General features: G+C 37.7%; 1 protein-coding gene across 1 annotated transcript; it reads left to right on the top strand.

Moving 5' to 3' along the window:
* The first annotated feature begins 13,065 nt into the window (after positions 1-13,065).
* LOC137959059 (RING-box protein 1a-like) lies at positions 13,066-26,280 on the top strand. The gene is made up of 5 exons (XM_068806339.1): positions 13,066-13,343; positions 13,532-13,582; positions 13,680-13,739; positions 25,816-25,887; positions 25,973-26,280. The coding sequence occupies exons 1-5, from the start codon at positions 13,208-13,210 to the stop codon at positions 26,008-26,010; spliced, it is 357 nt and encodes a 118-aa protein (XP_068662440.1). The 5' UTR covers positions 13,066-13,207; the 3' UTR covers positions 26,011-26,280.
* Positions 26,281-27,191: the final 911 nt, after the last annotated feature.

Below are 27,191 nucleotides of genomic sequence, written 5' to 3'. Positions count from 1 at the left end.
ATAATTCCCTTGTTCTGGCTGTCAACCACAGAACCCATTGTGTCACAAAATGTAGGACAAAATTGGGTTGTCTCTTCCAGCTTTGTCCAGTCCCTACGTCCTTGTAGGAGTTTGCGGTTCATGTTAGTAAATATTGGTTGGCCGCCCCTGCCCATCCCAAATTCTCCATCTCCCTATATAGTGGCAGCCAATGGCCTAGTTGTATTCCATGTAACTTTCCAGCAAGTATAACAATCCCCTTGTGAACATACAACATCATATCAGTCTCTAGAGCTCCATGAATGACACTTGCAGTAAGAACAGGAATGACATTTGTTGTTGTCCCTTTTCATCCAGAATTAGCTACATCCTGTAGAGGAGTATTTGTTGTGCCCATAGCAACAGATAATTGGGCTTCATAACTCACTGTTGATTGTACTCTCAGAACTGTCATCACTATTTTCAGCAATGCTTTTTAGCTGTTTAGCAACAAACTTTTTTTGCACTGCCATAGTAGCACGGTGTCCTTGGCTGTCTAGCAACAATGTTTTCTGCACTGCCACAACAACACTGTGTCCTTGGCTGTCTAGCAGCACTATGTTTTGCACTGTCAAAACAGCTCTATACAATCCAGCAATGCATTGGATTGAGCTGGAACAATAGGTGAAACTTCTGCGTAATCCATGTGCTGGCGTAGGCTGTCCTAGTTGTTCTTTTAATCCTAGTGTAGTAGCCTGCATAACTTGCTGAAACCAAATTCGTTGTCTGAGATCCATCAGGTTCATTCCAGCTCCATCACTTTCAGTAATACTAATATAACCTCCAATAAGAAGAGATGCCATGAAGGAACTAACAAGAGAAATTTTTTTTGTTGCATTATATATATCTGGTTGTTGTTCAACTTTCTTACTGATTTGTGGACTTGTGAATTTTGCATATGCACTCAACCCAGTAAGTTGAGACAATGCTAACGCACCCCCAATAGTTCTCTCCATCTCTCGGCACTGTGAAATGGTACTTCTGTCCATCCATATAGGTGACTCTTCGGTGTGAAAAACATCACTCAACTGTGTTAAAATAGCCTTTTCTAGGTATAAAGAACTCAATGTAGGGGATCTTCCTTTCTTCCAATAAACATTGCCATGCTACTGGCCTAAATATGGACCTATCAGTTTTCTTTTTTCCAACTTGTGTTCACAGATCTGAACAGCAGTAATCACAACAGCATGTCCCTGATTCTCATGATCTATAGATGCACCCTACTATTCATTTTTATTTTCTACATATTCCAGTTGCTGCTCATCTTCATCACTTCTAACAGGTTTTATTTTTTTCTGTTGAGCCCATTTCTACATTGCCACAATAGCAACAAATTTAAAAATTGAAAGTCTCTCCTGTCCAACCCAAGATTGCAACAGCAACAGAAATTTGAAATTTAGTCAGACTGTTCAACCCAGCCACAGAAAAATAATTCATCCCCACAGAAAAAAAATTCATCTCCAGAGTTCACACCTGGTTGAAGAATTTTTACAAACAGTGGCCAAGCAACATACATATCATCCAAAAAATTAAACACAAGTTATGAGATAGACTATTATTGCTGGAAAAATGACCATAAACAGACACATTGTTGTTGTGTTCATCCACAACAATAGAATGTGTCCCATAAAAAATGAAATAATTCATCGACAAGATCATTCTCGACACACCCAAATAAATTTTATATCCAATTTTTCCCACGTTGGCTACCTTTTCATATTCAGAACTCCCATCGAAGAGAAAAATTTCTATGAATAGGGCCCGAGTAGCATACATGGGACAAAAAAAATTCAATACAACGTTGTCAATTTGACCAAGAACAGACACACAAGTGTTGTTCGCATCAACAGAAAAGCAAATCACCCCAAGAAATTTTATTACCATTACCGGAATCCCCAAAAAGTTCCCATATCTCAATTCAGACACTACAACCCGAATTCCATAAAAAAATGGACTGTTTCTCTGCTTCACGGAACAGAAAACCACCAGGCCAAATATTTACCCCCATGGAAGAATCGTTTAGACATAACAATTGAGGGTGTTTAAGAAACTTACCCCAAAATGCGTTGAAGTTGGTTCCCCACTACGTTGCCAAGAGCGAGATTGAGAGGGAGAGTCTGGAAGCCACAACCCACCAGACCTTTTTCCGATGGTGAATAGCACCCCTTTGGGGCTTCTCCGTTTGTTGATTTTTCGAGACAGAGGGCTCTCAGATTTTTTGCGTCTCTTGTTCTGGGAGACATTTTGCGTCCAATGAGAAGGGTTTTTTTGAAGTTGAACGCAAATCTGCCCTTACGGATGAGATGTTTGCAGTATAAGCCTCCGATTTTGGATTTCCAGGGGCTCGTATTGTTGCATTGGCTTGGCCAGCTTGGAGATTGTGAAATTTTTTGGCCCTTGGCCATTCTGCCCGTCCGAGACAGCGTTTCAAGCGAGTTTAGGTCGTATGAACTTTTTTGCAGCAGCGAGATGCCTCTCAATTGCAAAAATTTTAATAGAAGTTTTACTTATTCCATCCTGCAAGGCTTCTTCCCATGCTATAACTCTTGCACGTATTTCTTCCAATAGATCGCACACGGCAATCCATTTTTCTTGGGACGAAGAATCGCTCATTGTGTTCCCGCTCTGATACCAATTGTTATGATTCCAGATCTGACACGGCGATTCGTAGGGAGGAAGAAGAGAAAGACAAAAATCAAGTCGAAGGGAAGCTTGAAAACCGTAGGTTCTTTGAGGAGAATGCACACCCCTGAGCTCGTTGAGGAAAACTCAAAACCCTTGTTTATTCTAAATTAGTGTTTGTTCTTTTCATTACTCTTACTTCTTAAATAGGGTTCACCCTTACAAGGTTTAAAATAAAATATTACAAAAATTTCCTTGTGGCCTACTAATTATTTAACTGAAATAAAATAAAGTAAATTAAATAAAAACAATTAATTAGACTCTAAATAAATTAATAATGTTATTGCGTGCATAATATCAATCCTCATAGAGAAGTCCAATCGAAGTTGCATACAACTTTAGTTTCTTGATCGTAACAGTCTTTGTCAACATATAAGTTGAAATCTAACTCACTCGGATCTTCTCAAGTGCTAAGTCTCCATCCTTCAGAACCAATCTGAAGAAGTGATAACACACCTGTATGTACGCTATTCTGGTATGATAAATAGGATTCTTTGCTAAATGAATAGCACTCTGACTGTCACAATACAACACTTTTTTCCCATGCTTGAGACCTAATTCTTCCCAAATAGACTGCAACCATACCATCTCTTTGTTGGCTTTGGTCACAGCAACATATTTTGCCTCAGTGGTGGAAAGAGCAACTATCTTCTACAACTTAGAGACCCAACTAAATGTTGTGCCACCCAATGTGTATACATATCCAATGGTACTCTTCCTACCATCAATGTCTGCAGCTATGTCAGAATCTACATAACTTTGTAATCCCAAGTCAGACTTTCTAAAACATAAGGTTGAGTCTGTAGTGCCTCTCAAATACTTGAGAATCCACTTCATTGCTTCGCAATGTTTTTTACCCGGATTACTCATATATCTACTCACAACTCCCATTGCATGAGTTATGTCTGGTCTAGCGCACACTATGGCATACATGAGACTGCCAATAGTAGAAGAATAAGGAACATTGGCCATGTTGGCTCGCTCCTGCTCTGTAGAAGGTAAATGATCCTTAGATAGCCTAAAGTGACTAGCCAAAGGAGTACTCACTGGTTTTGCATCATTCATGTTGAATCTATTGAGCACCTTTTTCACATATTCTTCTTGTGACAGTTTCAAGACATCAATGTCTCTTGTAATCCTCATCCCAAGGATTTGTTTTACAGTACCCAAATCCTTCATTGCAAACCTCTTGAACAACTCCCTTTTCAACTTATCTATTTCCTGTTTGCAAGTACTTACTATCAACATGTCATCAACATATAGTAGTAGAATTATATAAGAGTCATCAAACTTCTTCACATAACAACAATGATCTACCTGACACCTCAAGAAACCATTACTACTCATAAAGGAGTCAAACTTCTTATACCACTGTCTTGGAGCTTGTTTAAGACCATACAAACTCTTTTGAAGTTTGTACACCATTTTCTTCTTTCCTTGTGCTTTGAAACCTTGTGGCTGCATCATGTAAATTTCTTCCTCCAAATCACCATGAAAAAATGTTGTCTTTACATCCAACTGCTCTAAGTGAAAGTCTTCATTTGTCACTAGTCCAAGCACTATTCTAATAGTAGTCAATTTCATTACTGGAGAGAAAATCTTAGTGTAGTCAATACCTTCTTTTTGTTGAAAGTGTTTTACCACCAGTGTTGCCTTGTACCGCTTGCTACCATAATGTTCATCTTTTATTCAGTACACCCATTTATTCTGCAAGGCCTTCTTCCCTTTTGGTAACTCGGCCAACTGCCATGTTTGATTGGAAAACAGTGAATCCATATCATCCTTCATGGCCAACTCCCACTTGGTTGATTCATCAACTTGCATGACTTCCTTATAACTCTCTAGTTCACATTTATCAGTCAACAAAATATAATTTAGTGTTGGGGAGTACCTTTGTGGTGGTCTGCTAGTTCTGGAAGATCTCCTGAGTTCAGTCATAGGAATGTTCTGATTTACTTATGGGGGTATATTTTCTTGGTCTTCCTGAGCAATATTCTTTATCTCAATAACTGGAAGATCTCTCAACTGAATCACTTCTAACTTTTTAGATTCATCATTTGTGCCCTCAGACTCTGTTCTCAACCTGTCTTTATACAGGGCACCTTCATTGAAGATCATGTCCTTGCTCTTGATAACCTTACGACTTTGGTTATCCCATAAACTATAACCAAGCTCAGTACCACCATAGCCAATAAAGAAACATATATTAGATTTAGCATCAAGTTTATTTATAGCAGTAGAATCAATATAAATATAAGAAACACAACCAAAAACTTTCAAGAAAGAAAGGTTTACCTCTTTGCCACTTCAGACCTCTTCTGGTATTTTGCAATCCAATGGTATTCAACAAAATATAATTTAGTGTTGGGGAGTACCTTTGTGGTGGTCTGCTAGTTCTGGAAGATCTCCTGAGTTTAGTCATAGGAATGTTCTGATTTACTTATGGGGGTATATTTTCTTGGTCTTCTTGAGCAATATTCTTTATCTCAATAACTAGAAGATCTCTCAACTAAATCACTTCTAACTTCTTGGATTCATCATTTGTGCCCTCAGACTCTGTTCTCAACCTGTCTTTATACAGGGCACCTTCATTGAAGATCATGTCCTTGCTCTTGATAACCTTACGACTTTGGTTATCCCATAAACTATAACCAAGCTCAGTACCACCATAGCCAATAAAGAAACATATATTAGATTTAGCATCAAGTTTATTTATAGCAGTAGAATCATTATAAATATAAGAAACACAACCAAAAACTTTCAAGAAAGAAAGGTTTACCTCTTTGCCACTTCAGACCTCTTCTGGTATTTTGCAATCCAATGGTATTGAGGGACCTCTGTTGATCAAATAGGCAGTGGTGCTAATAGCCTCAGACCAGAACATCTTTGGCAATCCCACGTGCAATCTCATGCTCCTAGCATGCTCGTTCAAAGTCTTATTCATCCTCTCTGCCACACCATTCTGTTGAGGTTTTCTAGGTGTTGAATATATGGAAAAGAGAAATACTTTATTGACTTATTATAATCGGAGTACATGAACCTCTATTTATAATAAAGGAAAGTAGTGGATTCCAACTACAATTAAACTACCTTTGTCCCAATTACACCGAAACTCTAACACTTAAAGATAATTCATAGCATAATTAAATAACCCAACATAAATAGAATACTAACATGACTAAAACACCTTTAAACTGAAACTCTTTTGTAAGACCTCTTTCTATAATAATTGTGACTCTATAAGACTTCTTCTAGTGTAAGACTCATAATGCCACCTCACATGATCATGGTGGGTCCTACCAACTCGTGTGATCATTGTGGGTCCATATCTTATGGGCTTGGGCCCATCTTCCAACACACTTGGATTTATGGGTCTTCCTTGATCGTGTGGGCTTGGGCCCATCTTCCAACATCCCCCCTCAAGCTAGGGGTGAGAAAACATCATGAACTCCCAGCTTGATACAAATAATGTATAGAATCTTTTCGTATAAAATGGCAGTCCTCCATATCTTCCAACACTCCCCCTCATGCTGGTGCTCTCTTCCATGAGGCCCAGCTGGCATAAGATAAGTAAGAGTAAAATCACTCTGAGTCATATGACATCGCTCCATACTCGAGTCGTAACCCATTCTGGATATAGGGCACACTCTTATTATTCGCAGGTAGTGGCACTCCTATCTTTTGCAAGTAGTGGATTTATACGCAATGCTCAGAAGTGTAGTAAAACTCCTCCATCACTGTGTCCCTCCACAGGACAACAACTCTCAAGTGGTAGGAGTAATAAATGTCAATTAATGGGGGGTAACATATATGTAGTAATAAGCTCCTCCATCACGATGTCCCAACCCAGGCACCGACTCTCAAACATGATAAGTGGGTAATGCCTGTCATTCACAAGACAACGATAAAAAGACCCACGGGTATATATATATTCACAATAGACTTAAAACACCCATATGTATATATGTATGGACTTAAACTCCCAACCGAAGTAACACCCAAAAGGTTGGCCCAAAGATGTATGTGAGAGTCAAATAAAGGATGGTAGCAGTAAGGTTGTCAAATAACCAATAGGAAATGGGTAAACAAGAAGATAGGATGTTGAGGCCACCACTTCTTCAATAATAATGTCTCTTCCGAAGAAACACAATAGTTGCAGTTGAAATGGGCCTGAGCCTATATAACACGAACCAAAATGATAAAATCCAAGTAAAATGACCCATGGAATAATCCAATGCGAGTATCTGCACCAAATAATATGTTGAGCAAGGAATAAGTTGTGAATACCTCAAAATAATAATCTAGCCTGAGAATTGAATCGAGTCGATCCGAGTCAGGTATCACCAATAATTACCATAATTATTATTGCAAGTCAGGATTCTTGGTATTCAATTTTCTTGCTACAAAAATTTCTTCTTAGATGCAGAAGCTTCATCTTTGTGATCCCCCTTTTCTTGAATATTTTTGTCACACTAAAATTACCACTACATATAAAATATTTCTTTCTTGTATTTCTTCTTCTACTTCTCCCCCTCAAGTTAGTAGGTAATGGCAGTGATCTCAGCTTGAACCAAATAACATAGATGTAAAAATAAAAATAACAATAACTTGATAATGGGAATCAAAGGAAGATAACATGATGGGGCCAAAATGTTCTTTATTCAAATCTTCAACAGGATAACTGATGCTGACAATAGATACCAACCGTGGAGTCCTTCTTTCATAAAAATATCTCAGTCAAAGAGACACAATAGCAGCAGTGGAAATGGGCCAATGCCCAAATAACATGTACCGAATTCACAATGTTATAACAGTAGATAACCGGTAAATAATGAAAGTCCTTAAGAGTAATAAGGACACATGAAATAATTTGGCTTAAATTCGAATTTTTCAATGCAACAGGATACCAACATGACCTTTGATTCTTCGAATGCAAATACATCCTTAAATATAGATCAGATTGATGAAACTTTCTCCTTTTAAAAATAGACTTAAATACCTTTCATCTAATTATAACTTCTCTTCATAAAATATATTTCTATTGAGATATATAATCTGATAGATTTTGGTCTCTGTAATCTGGCCGAACTAAGTACTCATTCTCTTTTTGCCAACATGACCATTGACTCTTCCGAGATTAATCTCCATATAAAAAAACTCAGATCGAGAATTGGTTAAATAGGTAAGAAATTAGACTTATTGATCTTTCTTGTGATATATAATTTTCCATATAAAGTCATGTTCTTGATAGCATAAAATAGATTGAAAGTTGAAGTTTTTTGCTGTAGCTCGAACCTCTTTTGTAATCTGACCTTTGTTGCTTCAAATATCAATTTTTATTCGTAGATAACTTTGATTTAAAAAAAATCATTTTTCCTTGGAAAGTAGACTCGAATATCTTTCCATCAATTTATAATTTGCAGTATGAAAAACTCATTATAGAGGTGAAAACATAAAGAAAATAAACAGTATAGGGACTAAAAAGAAGAAGATAAATACAAACCTAAACTTCTAGAGATAATAAATCAGAAAATATTACATTACCTCTTTGGGTTGAACGTGTCAACTCACAGAACCTGCTCTGATACCATGTTGAATTTATGAAAAAGAGAAATACTTCATTGACTTATTATAATCAGAGTACATGAACCTCTATTGATAATATAGGAAAGTAGTAGAGTCCAACTACAATTAAACTACCTTTGTCCCAATTACACCCAAACTCTAATACTTAAAGATAAGTCCTAGCATAATTAAATAACCCAATATAAATAGAAGACTAACATGACTAAAATAACTTTAAACTAAAACTCTTTTATGAGACCTCCTTCCATAATAATTGTGACTTTGTAAGACTTCTTCTTGTGTAAGACTTCTTATTGTGTAAAACTCATAATGCCACCTCATGTGATCATAGTGGATCCCACCAGCATGTGTGATCATGGTGGGTCCATATCTTATGGGTTTGGATCCACCTTCCAACACACTTGGATATGTGGACCTTCCTTGGTCGTGTGGGCTTGGGCCCATCTTCCAACACTAGGAATGGTCTTCTTCAACTTGATTCCATTATCAGCGTAGTACCACTTAAAATCATCATCTATGTATTCTCCCCCATTATCTGACTACAAACACTTCACCTTCAAATCTGTTTCATTCTCAACCATTGTTCTCCATCTCTTGAAGGTATCAAAAACATCATATTTCTTTTTCAGGCAATAAACCCATACCTTTATGCTTGCATCATCAATAAATATCACATAGTAGTTAGAACCAAATGAAAGTAACAATTGAAGGCCCCCACACATCTGTGTGAACCAACTTCAACTTTGTTATTTTTTGCTCCTTTCCAGCCTTAGAAAAGCTAACCCTTTTCTGCTTGCCAAAGATACAACCTTCACACAAACTATTATTTATAGTTTTCAACTTTGGTAACTTCCCTTTGTGGTATTTTATGTCATTTTTAAATTGCAGAGTTTTTTCATGAGATGTACTTTATTATTCACGGAAGGCTTATCATACATGTCAGACAATCTTCATCATCCCTGCTGTGGTTTTCTTCGATGCCACGTTGTGAGTAATGTTCTTTGATAGTGTTAACCAGATTACTCCCAACACCTATCTATTGAGGAGATTTCACTCATCATCTTTCATACCTTCTAGTTTCATATCCAGAAGTGGAGCGCACAACTTTTTACTGTACAGATAATCTTCGATTTGCATCCTCCAAAAAGCAAAATCCATCCCATTGAACTTGTTGATTCCAAGTGTCAATCTTTCTCCGCCAGCCATTGCTCTCAATCGCGAACCAAAGCTCTGATACCAGTTGTTAGGAATTAAATGTCCTAATTCCAAACTATCGAAAGCAATAATAATAAACGTGAAGAAGGTAAAAGCAAGCATGGAAAAATATAACAAGATTTATACAAGTTCGCTTCAAGGTGAGACTATGGCCTGTCTTCCGCCGCTGCAGTAATCTACTATGAAGATAAAATAGTTTACAAGAAAAATCACACACTTACATGTGTTTCTCTCTAACCTCTTGGGCAGTAACTTGAGATATTCCTCGGATTAAGATCATAAAACCCTAATAAACGGCGCCCCCCAATTTAAATAGAAAGCTAGGGCAACCGTATTACAAGAGTAAAATTCTCAAACTGCCCTTAATGAAACAATAGTCTATATATCATGGATAGGACGGGGGCTCCGCCCTGCACCCCTGGGACGGGGACTTCCCGCTCCCTTCCAACCCCCATGGCGACCTTACCGCTGTAAGGTTGATCTGTGACCAATTTGGCATAAGGCGTTAATTAGGCTCCACAACTTAATAGGTTAAGGGGGACGGTTTGGACACAAGTCCATAACCCTATTCTTTCTTCCTTTTCTTCCTCGCATATTCCCTAATCTTTCTCTCTCTCTTAGACGTCTCCATCTGTCCACTCTCTTCTTCTTATTCTTCCTTCTCTCCTTCATCAAAATCATAAGGTATGGAATCCTGAAAGACAACACTCTAGTTTGGATACATGCGAGAAAAAAAATATTTTAAAATGTTGATGATTAAAATTTTCTCTCAAGTTTCTTATTCTTTTCTTTTCTCCTCAAATTTTATCATTTTATGAGAGAAAAATTATTAACTAAGAGAGTGATTTTCTCTTAGGGTATGTTTGGAACCCCTAGAAAAAAAAGAAAAAAAAGAAAAAAAGATAAAGAGAAAGAGAATTAAAAAGAAAAGAAAAGAGGTTTCTTTTCTCTTGTTTGGATGCCCATGGAAAATAAGAGAGAAAACAAAAGAGAAGGTTTATCTAGTTTGGATGTACAAGGAAAATGAAAATGAAATGAAAATTGAATTTTTATTCAATTCAACCAAGTTGGACAAGTATTTGGTCAAATTCATGATAGATAATTGTTTGATCACATGTCAATTATTTCTTGCCACCCAAAAGGATCGAGCATTTTGTCTTGGGATTGACTGTTACTTGAATTTTAATCATTTTTTAAAACTTTTTGACCCATTCTGGTTATGCATATTGTATATCCTATATTTAACATTTATCTATTATAGTGTCCTCATAATGCACATTTGAGGAAGAAGCATGTACCTCGCCCCTTCGGCATTCGTGCCCACTTACATCGCTGCCGCAAGTACCTTCATTTTCATCTGTACAAAAACGTACTACTGGAGCCCCATGCTTGAGAAAACAAAGCTCAGAACATTCACAGACAAACCTATTTTTTTAGATTGATCCATCCATTCATGGCTACACATGATGGATTAAAATAGCACTTACTGGTACCACTATGCTGGTCTCGTGTTAGGTAGAAGAAAGGGTTGAGCTTTCCCAAAGAAATAACAACGGAAAGGGATGGTAGTATTGTGCCACAACTGTGATTCCATCTCGCCCAAATAGACAATCGAAAGGATCCACATTTCGTGACGGCGACGACGATGGAGGCATGGGCTAAAGATATTCATTGGTTTCTGGGGAAGGGATTTGGTGAAGCAGGAATGATCAGTGTTGCCTAATTGAGGAAGTACTCATTAGAAAAGAGAAGAAAAAAATGAAAGGCAAAACAAAGAATCACCGTCCGTCCAACTTGGAGGGGTCAATGATGGTTCAGATATTTTTCTTCATGTACTACCTTCTAGGTTATGTTTTTAACTCTTTTTTGTTTTTCCTTTCCTTGGAAAAAGTGAAATGCATACAATGAACAATAGTGGAGATCCTCGACCATGACTACAGTTGTCAAGAACGGCTTCCAAGGTTGACCCAGGTACGTTTTCACGTGACCAAGATCCTCGACCGCAACAATGTTGCCATAGTGGAGAATTGAACTAGTTTTAAGGTTTGGTCAGATTTTCCTTGAGCAACGATATTGTTTGAATGGTTTCTTCCCAGTTTGGGGATGCTTATGTTGCAATCATGAAACAAAGCCAAGAGGACGTCACTAAGATAAATTTATGGAGTTGTAGATGTCACATTGTTTATAGAACTGGCAGTTGAGTTTGGCATAGAGAGTGTCTTGGAACCCACAAAGCTCACAATGGAAGAAGGTTTATAGATCCAAAGTGCACATCATCACTACTATTGGAGAATCATAGGTGGCTGTATTCTCGAAGGTAATATCAATGGCGATGAACCCATCTCCTTACACCACTGCACATTTATAGAAGAGCAGTCAAAATGATACAAAAAAAAGGTATCAATTACCAATGAACCGATTGAGGAAATGATATGTTCACAATATTGATTCCGAGTCTTCGCAAGGTGTGAGTGACATCGAGCTCGGTTGTGGGAATTTCATGCTGAAAAGAAAGAGAGAGAAAAGGACACGTAGAGAAACGTTGGAGAGAAGGAGAGAAGGAGAGAAGGAGAGGGAGGTGAGGTGACTGTAGATGGGCGAGCATATTGGTACATGGAGGGAAGGAAGCTTTCTGGCTCGTTAGTTGAGGAGGATGGAAAGGTTTGAGATTTCAAATAAGCCCGATAAAATTTTGTCTACCCCTTTCTATTACTTTTATTTTCTCTTGGAATTCCATCAGTTTAAGATGGAAAATATTATAACTAAGAGAGAAACTACTTTTCTCTCCATGATTCTCTACTGCCAAATAGTAGAAAATCACTTTCTTTCTCCTTTTTTTTTCTTTTCTTTTCTCATTTCTAGGGCTTGTTTGGAACCCATAAAAAAAAAGGGGAGAGAAAACTATTTTTTGTTGTTTGGCAACAAAGAATCATTGAGAGACAAAAAAATAAAAGGGAAAATCACTTTCTCTCTTAGTTAACAAGTTTTCTCTTATAAAATGATGGAATTTGAGAAAAAAAGGAAAAAAAAAATATAAACTTGAGAGAAAATTTTATTCATCAAAATTTAAAAATATTACCAACTTTTTTCCCTTTTTATTTTTTGCATGTATCCGAACAAGAGAAACTATATTTCTTTTCATTTTCTCTCTCATTCTTCGTAGGCATCCAAACATAAGGACAATAACCTTTTTTTTTTCTCTCTTCTTTTGTGTTCCAAACACACTTTTAATGATTATCTATTGCCAAACATGTATCCGAACAAGAGAAACTATATTTCTTTTCATTTTCTCTCTCATTCTTGGTAGGCATCCAAACAAAAGGACAATAACCTATTTTTTTCTCTCTCTTCTTTTGTGTTCCAAACACACTTTTAATGATTATTTATTGCCAAAGCAAAAAATACCTTTCTCTTCCATTTTTTTCTTTTCTTTTCTTTTGGCGGTATATTTTTCTTAAATAAAGTATATTTCACCTGACATTTTATGCACCGACGCATTTGATTTATTAATGGAATTGACATTCCACTCCAAATTTTCGAGGGTACTAACGTGCCCTTCTATTTCGGTCACTAAGCATACGCTGAATTCTGTTAAGCACGCGTGCTTCTTCCATTTCTCTAGTTTCTCCTACTTTGGGTTTGCGGAGGAGGCTTCAGGAAACCCTTGGGAGCGAGGGCTTTTACTGGAATCAAGACATTCTCTCTAATGGCTTCCTTGGATACTGATGTGAACATGACTCCCGTTGGTGAAGGCTCTAGCGGTGGTGGTCCCTTCTCTTCTGTGAAGAAACCTAAGCGCTTTGAAATCAAGAAGTGGAACGCCGTTGCTCTCTGGGCTTGGGGTATGCAATCCGTGCTCGTCCTTTCGTTGAAAACCCTAGTTTTTTATACTTCGTCTTTTCTTTGTTATCTGTCTTCGCTTTCTTGTTGTTAGCTATGAACTCTAGGGGCCCGAATTGGGGTTTTCCGGTAATGCTACCTGTCGGTTATGATGTGGGCCTGATTTGCTTTTTTGAATTCGTTGGTGCAGATATTGTGGTGGATAATTGTGCTATTTGCAGAAACCACATTATGGATCTATGTGAGATTTTATTTTCTTTTTTTTACTCTTTGCGGCTCTAACGTTTTGAAATCTTATTTGTTGTCTTCATGTTTATACTTGTTGTAAAATCTTTTAGGCATCGAATGTCAAGCTAATCAAGCGAGCGCAACGAGTGAGGAGTGCACTGTTGCCTGGGGTAGGTGGACATAAAATTTTCTTAGTTTTATAATTTTTCTTTTAAACTAAGTTACCTGTCTAGTTCTAAAAATGCTAAGTTGTCTGATCTTCCTAAATTAGAATGAACTAGTAAAAGATTTGTAGTTTTTAGATTTCAATTGTAAACGTTATGCTGCAAAGAGGCTTGGAATATTGGGATAATGTGGTCATCTAGTGCCAATACAGAAATTGTGCTGGGAGCCAGCCATTGTACTAGATTTCTTACTCATCTCTTGCAGACCTCTGTGTTATTTTCATATTTTTATATTGTTTTAAAATTCCACCATGCCTTATTCTAACTTTAAATTGTTGAATAAAAGCTTGTCTTTTCATCATGTTAGCAGGAATATGTCCCTCATGTGTTTTCGTTTATGGTTTCTGTCCTCTTCGTTATCAACTGCCATTGACTGTTTGTGTGACTGCAAATGTTCAATTCATTCCTGCAAGCAATTCCATTTCTCTTAGAAAATGGGATTCCTTTATGTTGTTCTAGTAGTGAAAATCATAGAAAATGAGTATAACAGTGGTAATGTTTGTCATTCTGCTGGTTATTTTTGTAGCTTTTGATGCAATTAAGATTTTCTTTAAATTACATGATATTACAAAAATAACATTTTGTAATTTTAAATGTCTTCATATGTTACATGTATTATTACTGCCCTTTAAAAAATTTATTGGTACTGTGCAACAATTACATTGGAAGTTGTTAACAAATTTGATCTGTCCTTACTTTTTAATTTCATATAGTTGGAAGTTGAAACCTTTAATTTTTTGTTGCTGGTATGAGACTATTGTTGAATTTAGGACCCCATGAATAATAACTCGAGCAAGGGGTGAGAGAAGAGAAAAAGAGAAGAGGGAAAGAGAGCTCTCGGGTAGAGAGAGGAGAAGAAGAAAACTAAAGAGAAGAGAAGAGAAGAGAAGCTTTCATGTGAATGAGAAAAGGGGAGAGAACTCTTTGCTTGTTTTATTGATTTATTGTGAATACAAGCTCCTCTATTTATAGTGGAGGAGTGATATAATTTATGTACACTTTCCAACTATAATTCAACTCAATTTAGAACATACTCAAATTCTAACTTACCCAAATTTTAACTTACCCAAAACCTGACTTTCCCAAATCCTTCTTCACAAGCTGGCTAGGCTGAGGATGCCAGCTCATGCTATATTCTTGTGGGTCCCATTAAATCTTCCGTCTCATGGGACAAAGATGCCAACTCGTGGTATCTTTGTGGGTCCCACTAAATCTTCAATTCTGCCAACTTATTCCAGCTCATCATCCAACTCATGCCAGCTTGTGTGTTGACTCATCTTGGCTTCTCACGTCCTCATGGTGGGTCTTACCAGCTCATGCAACCAAGGTGGGTCCCACATTGTAACACTCCTCCTCAAACTGGGGGTGAGAAAACATCGTAGATGCCCAGCTTGCTGCAAATGGTGGACAAAATTTTTTTGAGTGACCGGTTTGGTGAGAATGTCTGCAACTTGGCTCTGTGTAGATGTATACTTAAGAGATAATATGCCGGATTGGAACTTTTCCCGTATGAAGTGGCAGTCTACTTTAATATGCTTTGTCCTCTCATGAAAGACTGGATTGGATGTGATATGTATGGCTACCTGATTATTGCAATATAGGTCCATAGGAGCTTCGTTGTAGAATCCCAGTTCAGTCAGAAGAGATCTGATCCATAGAAGTTCATTGACTGTGTGTGTCAAGGCTCTGTATTCTGCTTCTGAAATGGACCGTGCAACTACATTCTGTTTCTTGCTTCTCCATGTAACCAAGTTCCCTCCAACCATCGTACAATATCCTAAAGTAGATTTTTTGTCATCCGGCCTAGTTTGCCTATGAAAATCCTTCGACGTTGAAGTGACCATGATTTTTATAGAGGAGCCCTCTTCCTGGTGCTTCTTTCAGATATCGCAATATCCTTTCTAGTACTTGCCAATGACTGAGTTGTGGGGTGTGCATATATTTACTTACCACACTGATTGCATATGAAATATCTGACCTCGTTACGTAGAGGTACATAAGTTTTCCCACCAATTTTTGATATTTTTCGACATCTGCCTCTTCTCCAGTACTAGCACATAATTTTGTATTTGAGTCCATAGGAGTTTCTGCTGGTCTGCATCCCATCATTCCAGTCTCCTCCAGTAGGTCAAGGACATACTTCCTTTGAGATAATATAATACCATGTCCGAATTGTAGTACTTCAATGCCCATAAAATATTTGAGCAGTCCGAGATCCTGTCTTGAATTCAGCACATATCCTTTCTTTTGTTTTTTGGATGTCCTCGAGATCACTACCAGTTATAATGATATCATCAACATATACTGCCAAAATCACCTTACCCTTCGGTGTGTCTTTAATAAATATGGAGTGATCTCTAGAGCATCTGTGAAATCCGGCGCGTATGAGTGCTTGGCTAAAATTTTCAAACCATGCACGAGGAGACTGTTTAAGATCATAAAGAGATTTTATGAGTCGACATACGGACTCCCCTTCAACCACATACCCAGGTGGTTGCTGCATGTAAATTTCCTCTTTGATATCCCCATTCAGAAAGGCATTCTTGACATCAAGTTGATATACCTGCTAGGAAGAGTTAGTTGCCAGAGATAATAACACACGTACCGAGTTCATTTTTGTTATTGGAGAGAAGGTTTCCTCATAATCAATGCCATAACACTTTGTATAGCCTTTAGCAATGAGGTGAGCCTTCAGTCGAGCCACGGACCCATCCGGATTGTGTTTCATAGTAAACACCCATTTGCAACCGACGGGTTTCTTCTCTGATGGAAGTGGGTCTAGAGCCCATGTTTGATTTTCATAAAGTGCTTGCATTTCTTCATCCATTGCCGCCTTCCACCCCGGATGTTTGAAAGCCTCCTGATAGGATTGTGGTACAAACATGGAGGTAATAGCCAAGAGAAATTGACAGCATACAGGGGACCGACGGTGATGAGACACAAAATTTGTAATGGGATGAGAAGTAGAAGACATGGTGCATGATTGGAGTTCTTTTCAAAGGGCAATAGGAGGAGTATCGTATTGTGGGCCAAAAATAACTGGAGAAGATGGGCTTACCTCGGGGGGATTTGTAAACTCAGCAGGTGAGGTATCAGCCAGTGTTTCTGGGGGCTGAGTCGTTTCTGTAGTACAGAGCACAACCAGCCGAGAGGAACCTGGTATTGAAGATAAACCTGGAGGAGCATTATCAGAATAATATGGAGAGTCTTCAAAAAATGTGACATCCCGGGACACAAGTAAATGTGAAGAGTGGGATTGTAGTAAACATAACCCTTTTGGATCCGAGAGTATCCAAGAAAGATTCACTCGATAGCTTGTTGGAAGATAGGCCCAAGTCCACACGACCAAGGAAGGCCCACAAGATGGGCCCAAGCACATATGTAGGAGCCACCATGATTACCACAAGCTGGTATCTTTATCACATAAGTTGGAAGATCAAGAAGGACTCACAAAGACATCTTTATCTTATCGTCACGTTCTAGAAGAGTTCTAGCTCGAGTTATGTTTGTCTTTTATCTATATTGAGTTATTTAATTGTGCTAGGACTTATCTTTAAGTGTTAGAGTTTGGGTGTAATTGGGACGAAAGTAGTTTTATTGTAATTGGATTCTACTACCTTCATCTATTATAAATAGAAGTTCATGTACTCTGATTATAATAAGCTAATGAAGTCAATGAAGTATTTCTCTTTTCCATAAATTCAACATGGTATTAGAGCAAGTTCTGTGAGTTGACTTGGTCAACCCACAGAGTTAATGAGATCCTTTTCTCTAAACCCTAAACCTTAAGTCTAGGTTCGTAGTTTTTTTTTTCAGTCCCAACACCCGTAGTTTGCTTTGCATTTTTCACCTCTATATTGAGATTTTCGTATTGCAAATTATATATTGACGGAAAGATGTTTGAGTCTAATTTTCATGGAAAAACGATTTTTTCTAATCGGAATTATCTACAAAGAGAAATCGAGATTTGAATTAGCAAATGTTAGATTGCGAAAGAGGTTTGAGCAGCTGCATAAAGCTTCAACTTACGAGGTATTTTATGCTATCAAGAACAAGACTTTATATGGAGATATATATATCAAAAAAAAGATTTGTAAGTCTATTCTCTTAAATATTCAACTAATTTTCAATCGGATTTATCTACAAAGATAAATCGATATTTGAAGCAGCGAAGGTTAGATTGAAAAAAAGGTTCGAGCAGCAGCAGAAAGCTTCAACTTTTGAGATATTTTATGCTATCAAGAACGAGACTTTATATGAAGAATTATATATCAAAAGAGAGATCTGTAAGTCTATTTTCTTACCTATTCAACCAATTCTCGATCTGAGTTTTTTTATAAGGAGATATTGATCTTGGAAGAGTCAATGGTCATGCTGGAAAATAAAGGAGAAACAGTGCTTAGTTTGGCTAGATGACAGAGACCGAAATCTATCAGATTATTTATCTTATGATAATTTTATTTTATGAAGAGAAGTTACACTTGGATGAAATGTATTTAAGTATAGTTTTAGAAGGAGAAAATTTCATGTCAATCTGATCTATATTTAAAGATATATTCGCATTGGAAGAATCAAAGCTCCTGTTGGTATTCTGTTGTATTGAAAAATCTGGATTTATGCCCTTAGTTTTGCGCCACTGTTTGAGTTGTTATATCAGGGAAATATCTCACTTCTACTTGGTTTAAGGGCTTATTACTATATCTATGTTATTTGGGCTTATTTTTGCATCTATGATATTTTGTTCAAGTTAGGATCATTGCCATTACCTCCCAGCTTGAGGGGGAGAAGTAGAAGAAGTACAAGAAAGAGGTATTTTATTCCATATGTTGTGGATAAGTTTATGTGACCAAAATATTTAAGAAAGGGGTCGCACAAAAGATAAAGCTTATGCATCTAAGAAAAAATATTTATATCGGATTGTGATTATTTCATGGGTCCTTCTACAAGGTTTATTATTTTGGTTTGTGTTATATGTGTTGGAAGATGGTCGTGTTACATTACAACTACTGCTATTATGTTTCTTTGGATGAGACATTATTATTGAAGAAGAGGTGGCCTCAATACCTTTTCTCATACAATAATTTATTTGACTCTTAAAAAATATCACGGTTAGGACACAATGAGAGTCAGTGCCCGGATTGGGACACTATGATAAATTTAACTCTACAAAATATCACTGTTGGGATACCATGAGAGTCGATGTCCGGATTGGGACACCATTATAAATAAACCCACTACCCCCCCTGTAATGGCTTTTGTTACTCCTACCACTTGAGAGTTGTTGTCCTGTGGAGGGACACGGTAGTGGACACTTTAGATCAATGCCGATAGACACACTACCTACAAAAGACGGAGTGTGCCCTAGATCTAGTATTAGGACTGGAGTATGGAGCAATGTCTTACCGGCTAGTAGTGATTTTTACTCTCACTTTATTATGCTAGCAGGGCCTCATGGAAGGATGCAACAGCGTGAGGGGAAGTGTTGGAAGATGTGCCATTTTATACAAAAAGATTTTATATATCATCTGCAGCAAGCTGGGAGTCCATGTTGTTCTCTCAACCCCAGCTTGAGGGGGAGTTTTAGAAGATAGGCCCAACCACACGACTAAGGAAGGCCCACATATCTAAGAGTATTATAAGATGGGCCACACGACCAAGGAAGGCCCACAAGATGTGCCCAAACACATAAGTAGGACTCACCATGATTACCACGAGCTGACATCCTTATCGCATAACTTGGAAGATAAAAAAGGACTCACAAAGGCATCTTTATCTTATGGTCACGTCCTAGAAGAGTTCTAGTTTGAGTTATGTTTGTCTTTTATCTATATTGAGTTATTTAATTGTGCTAGGATTTATCTTTAAGTGTTAGAGTTTGGGTGTAATCGGGACGAAGGTAGTTTTATTGTAATTGGACTCTACTACTTTCCTCTCTTATAAATATAGGTTCATGTACTCTGGTTATAATAAGTCAATAAAGTATTTATCTTTTCCATAAATTCAACACTTTTGGATCAAGTATACTATGTGTTGGGGAGGAAACATGAACAAAACATTGACACCCAAAGACTTTCAATGGCAGTGAAAAAGGATCATCATGAGGTAATAATAGAGAGTAAGGGGATTTGTTCCCAAGAATGCAAGATGGGAACCGGTTTATAAGAAAGCATGCAGTAAGAATTGCATGCGGCCAATAAAAGTATGGAACTTTCATGGCATATAGTAAACCGCAAGCTACCTCAAGAACACCATTTTGTTGAGGGGTGTAGGCACATGAGGTTTGATGAATAATGCCATTTTCTTGACAAAAGGAGTCAAAGTCTTTGGAGATGTATTCTTTGGCATTATCTGATCTAAGTATTTGTATTTTCTGACCAAACTGAGTGAGTACCATAGCATGAAACAATTTAAAAATCAATGGTATTTCAGAACGCTCTTTAAATAGAAATAACCAAGTGGTACGAGTGAAATCATCAATAAATGTTATAAAATACTTGACTTGAGAAATGTTTGAGACGTTCAAGGGTCCCCATACATTAATATGAATTAAGGTAAACGGAGTGACACTATTAACCTCTGGACGAGGGGAGTATGTAGACCTCTGGTGTTTACTTATTTGACAGATTTCACATTGAAACTCTGACCTCGTTTTAAGAGTAGGAAAGATATAATGAATAGATTGTGCAGACGGATGTCCCAATTGGTTGTGCCATAATCTGGTGTCAGTTTCACTTGTGGAAACGGTATTTATTTTTGGCACATCTAGGTAGTAGAGCCCCCCTTGTTCACGGCCTCAACCAATCACCTGCTTCATTATGAGATCTTGAAAAACACTTGAAGTAGGTGAGAAGATGATAGAGCAATTAAAATATTTAGTGAGCTGACTAATTGATTAAAGATTTAAAGGGAAGTAGGAACAAAAAGGATATCAGTGAGCGAAAGTGATGGTGTAACATAAGTGGAACCTTTCCCTTGAACTTTAGTTTGTGAACCGTTAGCTATGGTAACAATTTTTTGTGAAAGACAAGGAGATAATAAGTGTAGTAAATTTTTGGTACCTATGAGATACTTTGAGGCCCCTGAGTCAATTATCCAGGATGAAGAGGAGGCATATAGCATACCTGGAGCGGTGGTAGTAGTAGCAGTGGAGGATGAGCTTGGAACAAAACCCAACGGTGTTTTCATTTTCTAGAATAACTCATACTCATCATTATTAAGGGTTTTCTGTTCTTTTGATGTGGTAGGCTGTTCCTCCTTTGTAGTACTTAATAAGGCTTGATTAGCCTTCTTATTGTCATATCTCTGCAATATGGCCATATCTTCTGTAGAAGTTGCATTTCTTGTCTGAGAAGCTCCTATCAATTGTGTGGCCAGGTTTCCCACACTTAGTGAATTCTTTGTCTGAATAGCACGTTTCTATAGTGTGGCTAGATTTCCCACACTTAGTGCATTTTTTCCAATCTGTTCTGCCGTACCCATTCCTTCCACCTCTTCCTCGTCCTCCTCCAAAATAGCTGCCATGGCCTTGGCCACGGTCAGATGATGGTCCCCTATGCTCGGAGTACATAGCAAATGGTATTGTAGGAGTAGATGAAGAAGTGTTGGGAAGATGAAGTAATGTAGCACATACATCAAATGTGGGGATCACAGAAGAGTTAAGAAGTTGACTCTTAGCAACTTGAAGATACGGTTTAGGGCTTAGGATTTAGGGGTTTGATGTTTGCAAGACATATGGCCGTGACCAAGTCTTCTTTTTGTTTGTTTTGGACAAAGATATTTGTGGAAGTAGGTTGGGCTATTTTCCATTCTTGAAGAAGCCCTCTAAATTGAGCCAAATATTCATGGATATTATCTCCTTGCTTAGTGGTAAGTATTCTTTGGAGAATATCATATGGCTTGTGTAAGTTATCGGAGCTAAAATACAGCTTAATACATGTCTCCTAAATTTGTTTAGCCGTATCAAGATGAATAACATTATTGGAGACATGTTCTTCCATGTTGTTTATAAGCTAACTAATCACCATAGTATCATTCTTCAACCACTTGTTGTAAAAAATATCATCTTCATCAATTGGTGGTCCACGGGTGGTGAGATGACCATGGAGGTCTTTTGTTATAAGAAATCGGCGAACCGATGTGGACCAGCTTATAAAATTCGATACCCATCGTAAGGGTACAGTAATAATCTTGAGTATATCACTCTTGTGACCCATGTATTCTTCAGCCATAATAGGCAAAAAATCTCTAATCAATTACTAGTTAAAAAACCAAGTATAGGTCTTTAACCAAAACAACTAATGGAGGAGCTTTAGCATAAAAGCTAAATAATCATATTTCTGAAAATTTTCCGAATAATCACTCATAAAAGGTTCAATATCATTATGCTTTATCTCGGAATTTCGTTCCCACAGAGTTATAAAAACATTTCAACATAAACTGGTCTTGGTCAACAAAATTTTCAAATCGACAAAAAATTGTCTTCATGACTTCTTCTAATCCGAGATGAAAACATATTTCCACTAACTCCATGAGATGAAGACATGCATAAAAACCTCTCTAAACCATCCTTTTAATATCCAAAAACCAGTAGCATAAATCAATAATATCATAAACAAAAAAACTTATCTCATGAGCTTCAATCTTGCTTCATGAAGAGCCTTCTATGATCATATATTCTTAGAGCATTCCTTTGACATGGGGATCTTAAATTGGTTGCTCTGATACCATGTTGAATTAAGGACCCCATGAATAATAACTCGAGCAAGGGGAGAGAGAAGAGAAAAAGAGAAGAGGGAAAGAGAGCTCTCGGGTAGAGAGAGGAGAAGAAGAAAACTAAAGAGAAGAGAAGAGAAGAGAAGAGAAGCTTTCACGTGAATGAGAAAAGGGAAGAGAACTCCTTGCTTTTTTATTGATTTATTGTGAGTACAAGCTCCTTTATTTATAGTGGAGTGATATAATTTATGTACACTTTCCAACTATAATTCAACTCAATTTAGAACTTACTCAAATTCTAACTTACCCAAAACCTGACTTTCCCAAATTCTTCTTCATGAGCTGGCTAGGCTGAGGATGCCTGCCCATGTTATATTCTTGTGGGTCCCATTAGATCTTCTAGCTCATGGGACAAAGATGCCAGCTCGTGGTATCTTTGTGGGCCCCACCAGCTCATGCAACCAAGGTGGGTCCCACATTGTAACAACTATGATCTAATGCCAAGATTACCTTTATGATAAGCCTTTTCTTATGTAAGACGTGAAAAGAAAATGGGGCACTGGAACTTAGTTATATGAGGTAAAATTTTAGTGTACTAACTGTGGACTGAGCTATATTTGAGGAAAGCATCTTAATCAGAAATATGTATTTGAGATCATCCTTTTAAACATTGAAAATTTCATCTTTATTGTTATTGCCATATTTTCTTATGATCCTTAATAAGAAGAGCTGAATTTAGGTTTCTAATGAGTAAGGTAGAAAGGAGAGATGGTGAGCCACGAATTTGGAGAGGAAAAACTAGGATTTAACTAGTGTCTTCTGGGTTTTCAAGCTTCTTTATATCCACTTTCTTTTCCTTAAATAGAGATTGTAATTACTTAGACTCTCAAGGCAAGTTTAGGCCCCCCTTGTCGTGTGAAACTAGGTCCTAACTTAATTACCCCCTTGGAAGACCTTGTCCTCTGAGGTTCGGTTGTAATGGATCATCCTCCATCATCCCAAATATCATGATCAATGTCAATAATATAATATGGAGGTAGATTCTTGGGGCAGTGGCGACCAAGGCAAAATACTAAGTGATGAAAAACTGTGCCTTATGCATGTTGCTAGTCCATTGTCATGGACGGAGGGTTGGAGGGGGAAGTTGGAGAGGGATAAGCATGAGATGTCGAATGATGAGGAAACTAGTTTTGGGGCTGTTGGGGGGTCAAAAAAATGTGACATGGGGGGAGTTAGAGGATTCCACAGGAGCAAAGGAGAAGGGGCTGGCTTGGAGCTTAGCGTGGGTGGGTGGGGATTGACATGGGTCTAACGGGAGAGCTACATGGGAGTGGGCATATTGATGCTAATGAGAGGGATTGCATGCTTTTGGTTTTGGCTTGGATTGGGGTAAGGGTTGGTGAGGATGCTTGAGGGGATGGTGGGTGGAGAAGGTACTAGCTTAGGATGTGAGAGGACTGGAGTGGGGGGCTGTTATTCCAGCTGGTGTGATGGTTCTTGAAGAGGGTGGTCTGGAGTTCCACCACCATGGGTAGGACTTGTAATTTTGGTCGGATAAGAACTTCTCATCACAATTGAAGAACCTTGAGATCGTGTAGCTTCCATCTTGACAATATTGGACCACTTGAAGGGCTTCTGGTTGGTTCAGGAAACTTTGAGATCAGCAATCACTTGATGAGTTCCTTGCACGATGAACAATAACTTCTCCTCTTGTTTTCAGCAATTGACACTTATTTCCACTATGTGAGGGTTCCTTTTTGTCTGACCTTTGTTGCTTTTGATGTGGATTTCTCCATTGAAGTATCAGAGTATTGCGATGTTTGATGGGTTGAAAATGAGATTAAAAAAACTATCTAGAAAGGTATAATTCATAATGTAAAATTAATATTTTATAGACCGAATTCAGATGCAAATAGAGGTGGGTGGAGAAAACAGTGATGGTTAAAAAAAATACCTAACTTTTACTCGACTAAAGATTAGTGCTGGGCGAGAAGGACAAGTGAAAAAACTTCTCCAAAAAATCTAGAAAAACCTTTCACAATTCTATTTATTAACCGAATTGAACTGCTTCGATACCAATTTTACAATCTTTACAACAAGAAGAACACAAGTTATAGGTTTTTTGTGCTGGTGGGAAGATAGAAAAAGGAAAGAGGAAAAATCAAGAATTAGTGAGGGAAAAAAGAATAAACAAGTTTCTTTAGGGCATGTTTGGAACGCAGAAAGTGGAGAGAAAAGAAAAGAAAGTGAAGTGGAAGAAAAAGAGAAAAGAAAAGAAAAAGAAAAAAGTTATTTTTCTCTTGTTTGGATGCCGATGGAAAATGAGAGAGAAATATAGTTTCTCTTGTTTGGATGCATGCGAAAAATGGAAAAGAAAAGAAAAATTAGAAATATTTTAAAATCGTGATGATTAAAATTTTCTCTCTTATTTTTTTCTTTTCTTTTCTCCAAATTCCATACTTTTTTGAGAGAAAATTATGAGAGCAAGTTTCTCTCATATTTTCTTTTCTCTTTGAAAATCTGTGCTGCCAAACACTGGAAAAGGACTTTCTTTCCCTTTTTATTTTCATTTCTTATCTTTTCTGTGGTTTTCAAACATACTCTTTAGGTTGTGTTTGGAACGTAGAAAGTGGAGAGAAAAGGCAGAGAAAAGAAAGAGAATGAGAAAAGAAAAGAAAAAAGGTTTTTTTCCTCTTGTTTGGATGCCCATAGAAAATGTAAGAGAAAATAGAAGAGAAATATAGTTTCTCTTATTTGGATACACATGGAAAATAAAAAAAAATAGCAAAATTTTAAAATTTTGATGATTAAGATTTTCTCCCAAATTTCTATTTCTTTTATTTTCTTCCCAAATTCCATCATTTTGTGAGAGAGAATTTATTAACTAAGAGTGATTTTCTCTCTTTGTTTATTTTCTCTCAATGATTCTCTGCTGCCAAATAACATAAAATAACTTTCTTTTCCTTAAGGTTTTCAAACTTTTCTATATTTCTACTATCATCTTCTTAAATAGAGATTGCAATTATTTGACTCGTAAGGCAAGCTAGGGTTCCCCCCTTTCATGTGAAGCAGGGTCCTAACTGCAACTTAATTACCTCCTAATGCCCCTTATATGCTTAAGGAATGAAAAAGACAGTTAACTGTAGTAATTATTCCATACCCTCTTACATCCAAATTCCTCATTTGTCCCTTTTGTATTAAATTACTAAATTGCCTTTGGACTATAACATATTTCTTAATGTTTTATTGGTTGGCGGTTTCTTCATGAACTATCTGTACTATAATATCTTATATTCTTTGTCATTAACAGGGGTATGCAACCATGCTTTTCATTTTCATTGCATTAGCCGGTGGCTCAAGACTCGTCAAGTGTGCCCCCTAGGTATATGTCTACTCTTCCCTCTTTTGCTTTTGGATGCAAACCCCTGGTGCTTGCATCTGATAGTTATGTGGTGGCTCATCTGCAGACAATAGCGAGTGGGAGTTCCAAAAATACGGACATTAGGAGGATCAACTATGACAACACTCTCTAAATTTGGCTAGCTGATTGCTTTCAACTGTTTGGAAATTATACTGAAGAAATTCCTGAATTTGTTTACATGAAGCTTGGGCTTCGGATGGTCTTGATGGTTTGTTTCGGGAATGTTAGACGTGCATTACCTATTTAGAACTGGAAGGGATGAGGTTTTGTGGCTGCTTTTTTGTAGTATTGTTGAATGCTTTGTAACATAGATTCTGTCACTTGCTTCAGCTTATTGAATCTGGCTACATAAAATCTTTATTGCATGCTTTGCTATTTGAACAGAAGGAAAAAGGAAACGAGAGAGAGTGCTTAATGAGGCCTCATCTCCAGCCTTATGGTTCTGTGCCTACAGCTGTTGAAGGCGTGAATGTTTGACTAAAGGAAAAAGTGCTGATGTACAAATCATTGTGAATAAGGTTGGGCCTCTGCAAATGTTTGAAAAGTAAAGGCTCATGCATATACAAGCAAACACACAATGAGCTTACATAATTTATACTAGTTCACTATCTTCTCTCTGGTTTGCTAATCTACTCCGAATGCTTTTGCACTTTAGAGTTAATTTACTGTGTTGGGGTTGTCGAACTACACTTGTAACAATTTGCCTTCGATGCCTATTACAATATTGCCTACAAAGAAAAATATGCCACTTAATCTGCTATAACAATCAAATTACAACAATTCACCTCACATAGGAATATAAAAACAAACTAGGTTATTTGACCTAGAGTCACAAAAGAATTTTCCAGCACCATACTATCACCATTGAGACGGAGGATGAAGCCATGGTGTGGCCAGACACCAAGGCAAAAGACTGTGCAAGTCCAGTGCATAACAATAGCAGTAACGGCCAAGGCCAAGTGCAAAGGCACGGCCCAGAGGGGCGCACACATATGGCTGGCCCGGCATCAGCTGCAGCAAAGGAAGATACACTTGAGCTTGCCAAACGGATGGCCAAGCAACAAGGTGCACAACAACCCCAGCAGCCAGCCCAGACACAAGGCAGCACGCCAACAGAGAGTCCTGGTGGGGCGAATGGGGTTGCTGGCGCCAAGAAAGTCCTGGCGGGGCGAAATGGGGTTGCTGGCTCCCATAGAGTCCTGGCGGGGCGAAATGGGGTTGCTGGCTCCCATAGAGTCCTGGCGGGGCGAAATGGGGTTGCTGGC

This window comes from Aristolochia californica, unplaced genomic scaffold (genome assembly GCF_029961685.1).
Source record: "Aristolochia californica isolate CCGP_79_NKW_82.1479 unplaced genomic scaffold, dmAriCali1.0.hap1 SCAF_3, whole genome shotgun sequence".
Lineage (NCBI taxonomy): Eukaryota > Viridiplantae > Streptophyta > Magnoliopsida > Piperales > Aristolochiaceae > Aristolochia > Aristolochia californica.
This window is presented reverse-complemented; position numbering and strand designations above follow the sequence as displayed.

Coding starts and splice junctions, on each gene's coding strand:
- LOC137959059 (XM_068806339.1), top strand. CDS start 13,208: ATGGCTTCCTTGGATACTGATGTGAACATGACTCCCGTTGGTGAAGGC. Junction 13,740..25,815: donor GGAGTGCACTGTTGCCTGGG/GTAGGTGGACAT, acceptor TGTCATTAACAG/GGGTATGCAACCATGCTTTT. Junction 25,888..25,972: donor TCGTCAAGTGTGCCCCCTAG/GTATATGTCTAC, acceptor GCTCATCTGCAG/ACAATAGCGAGTGGGAGTTC.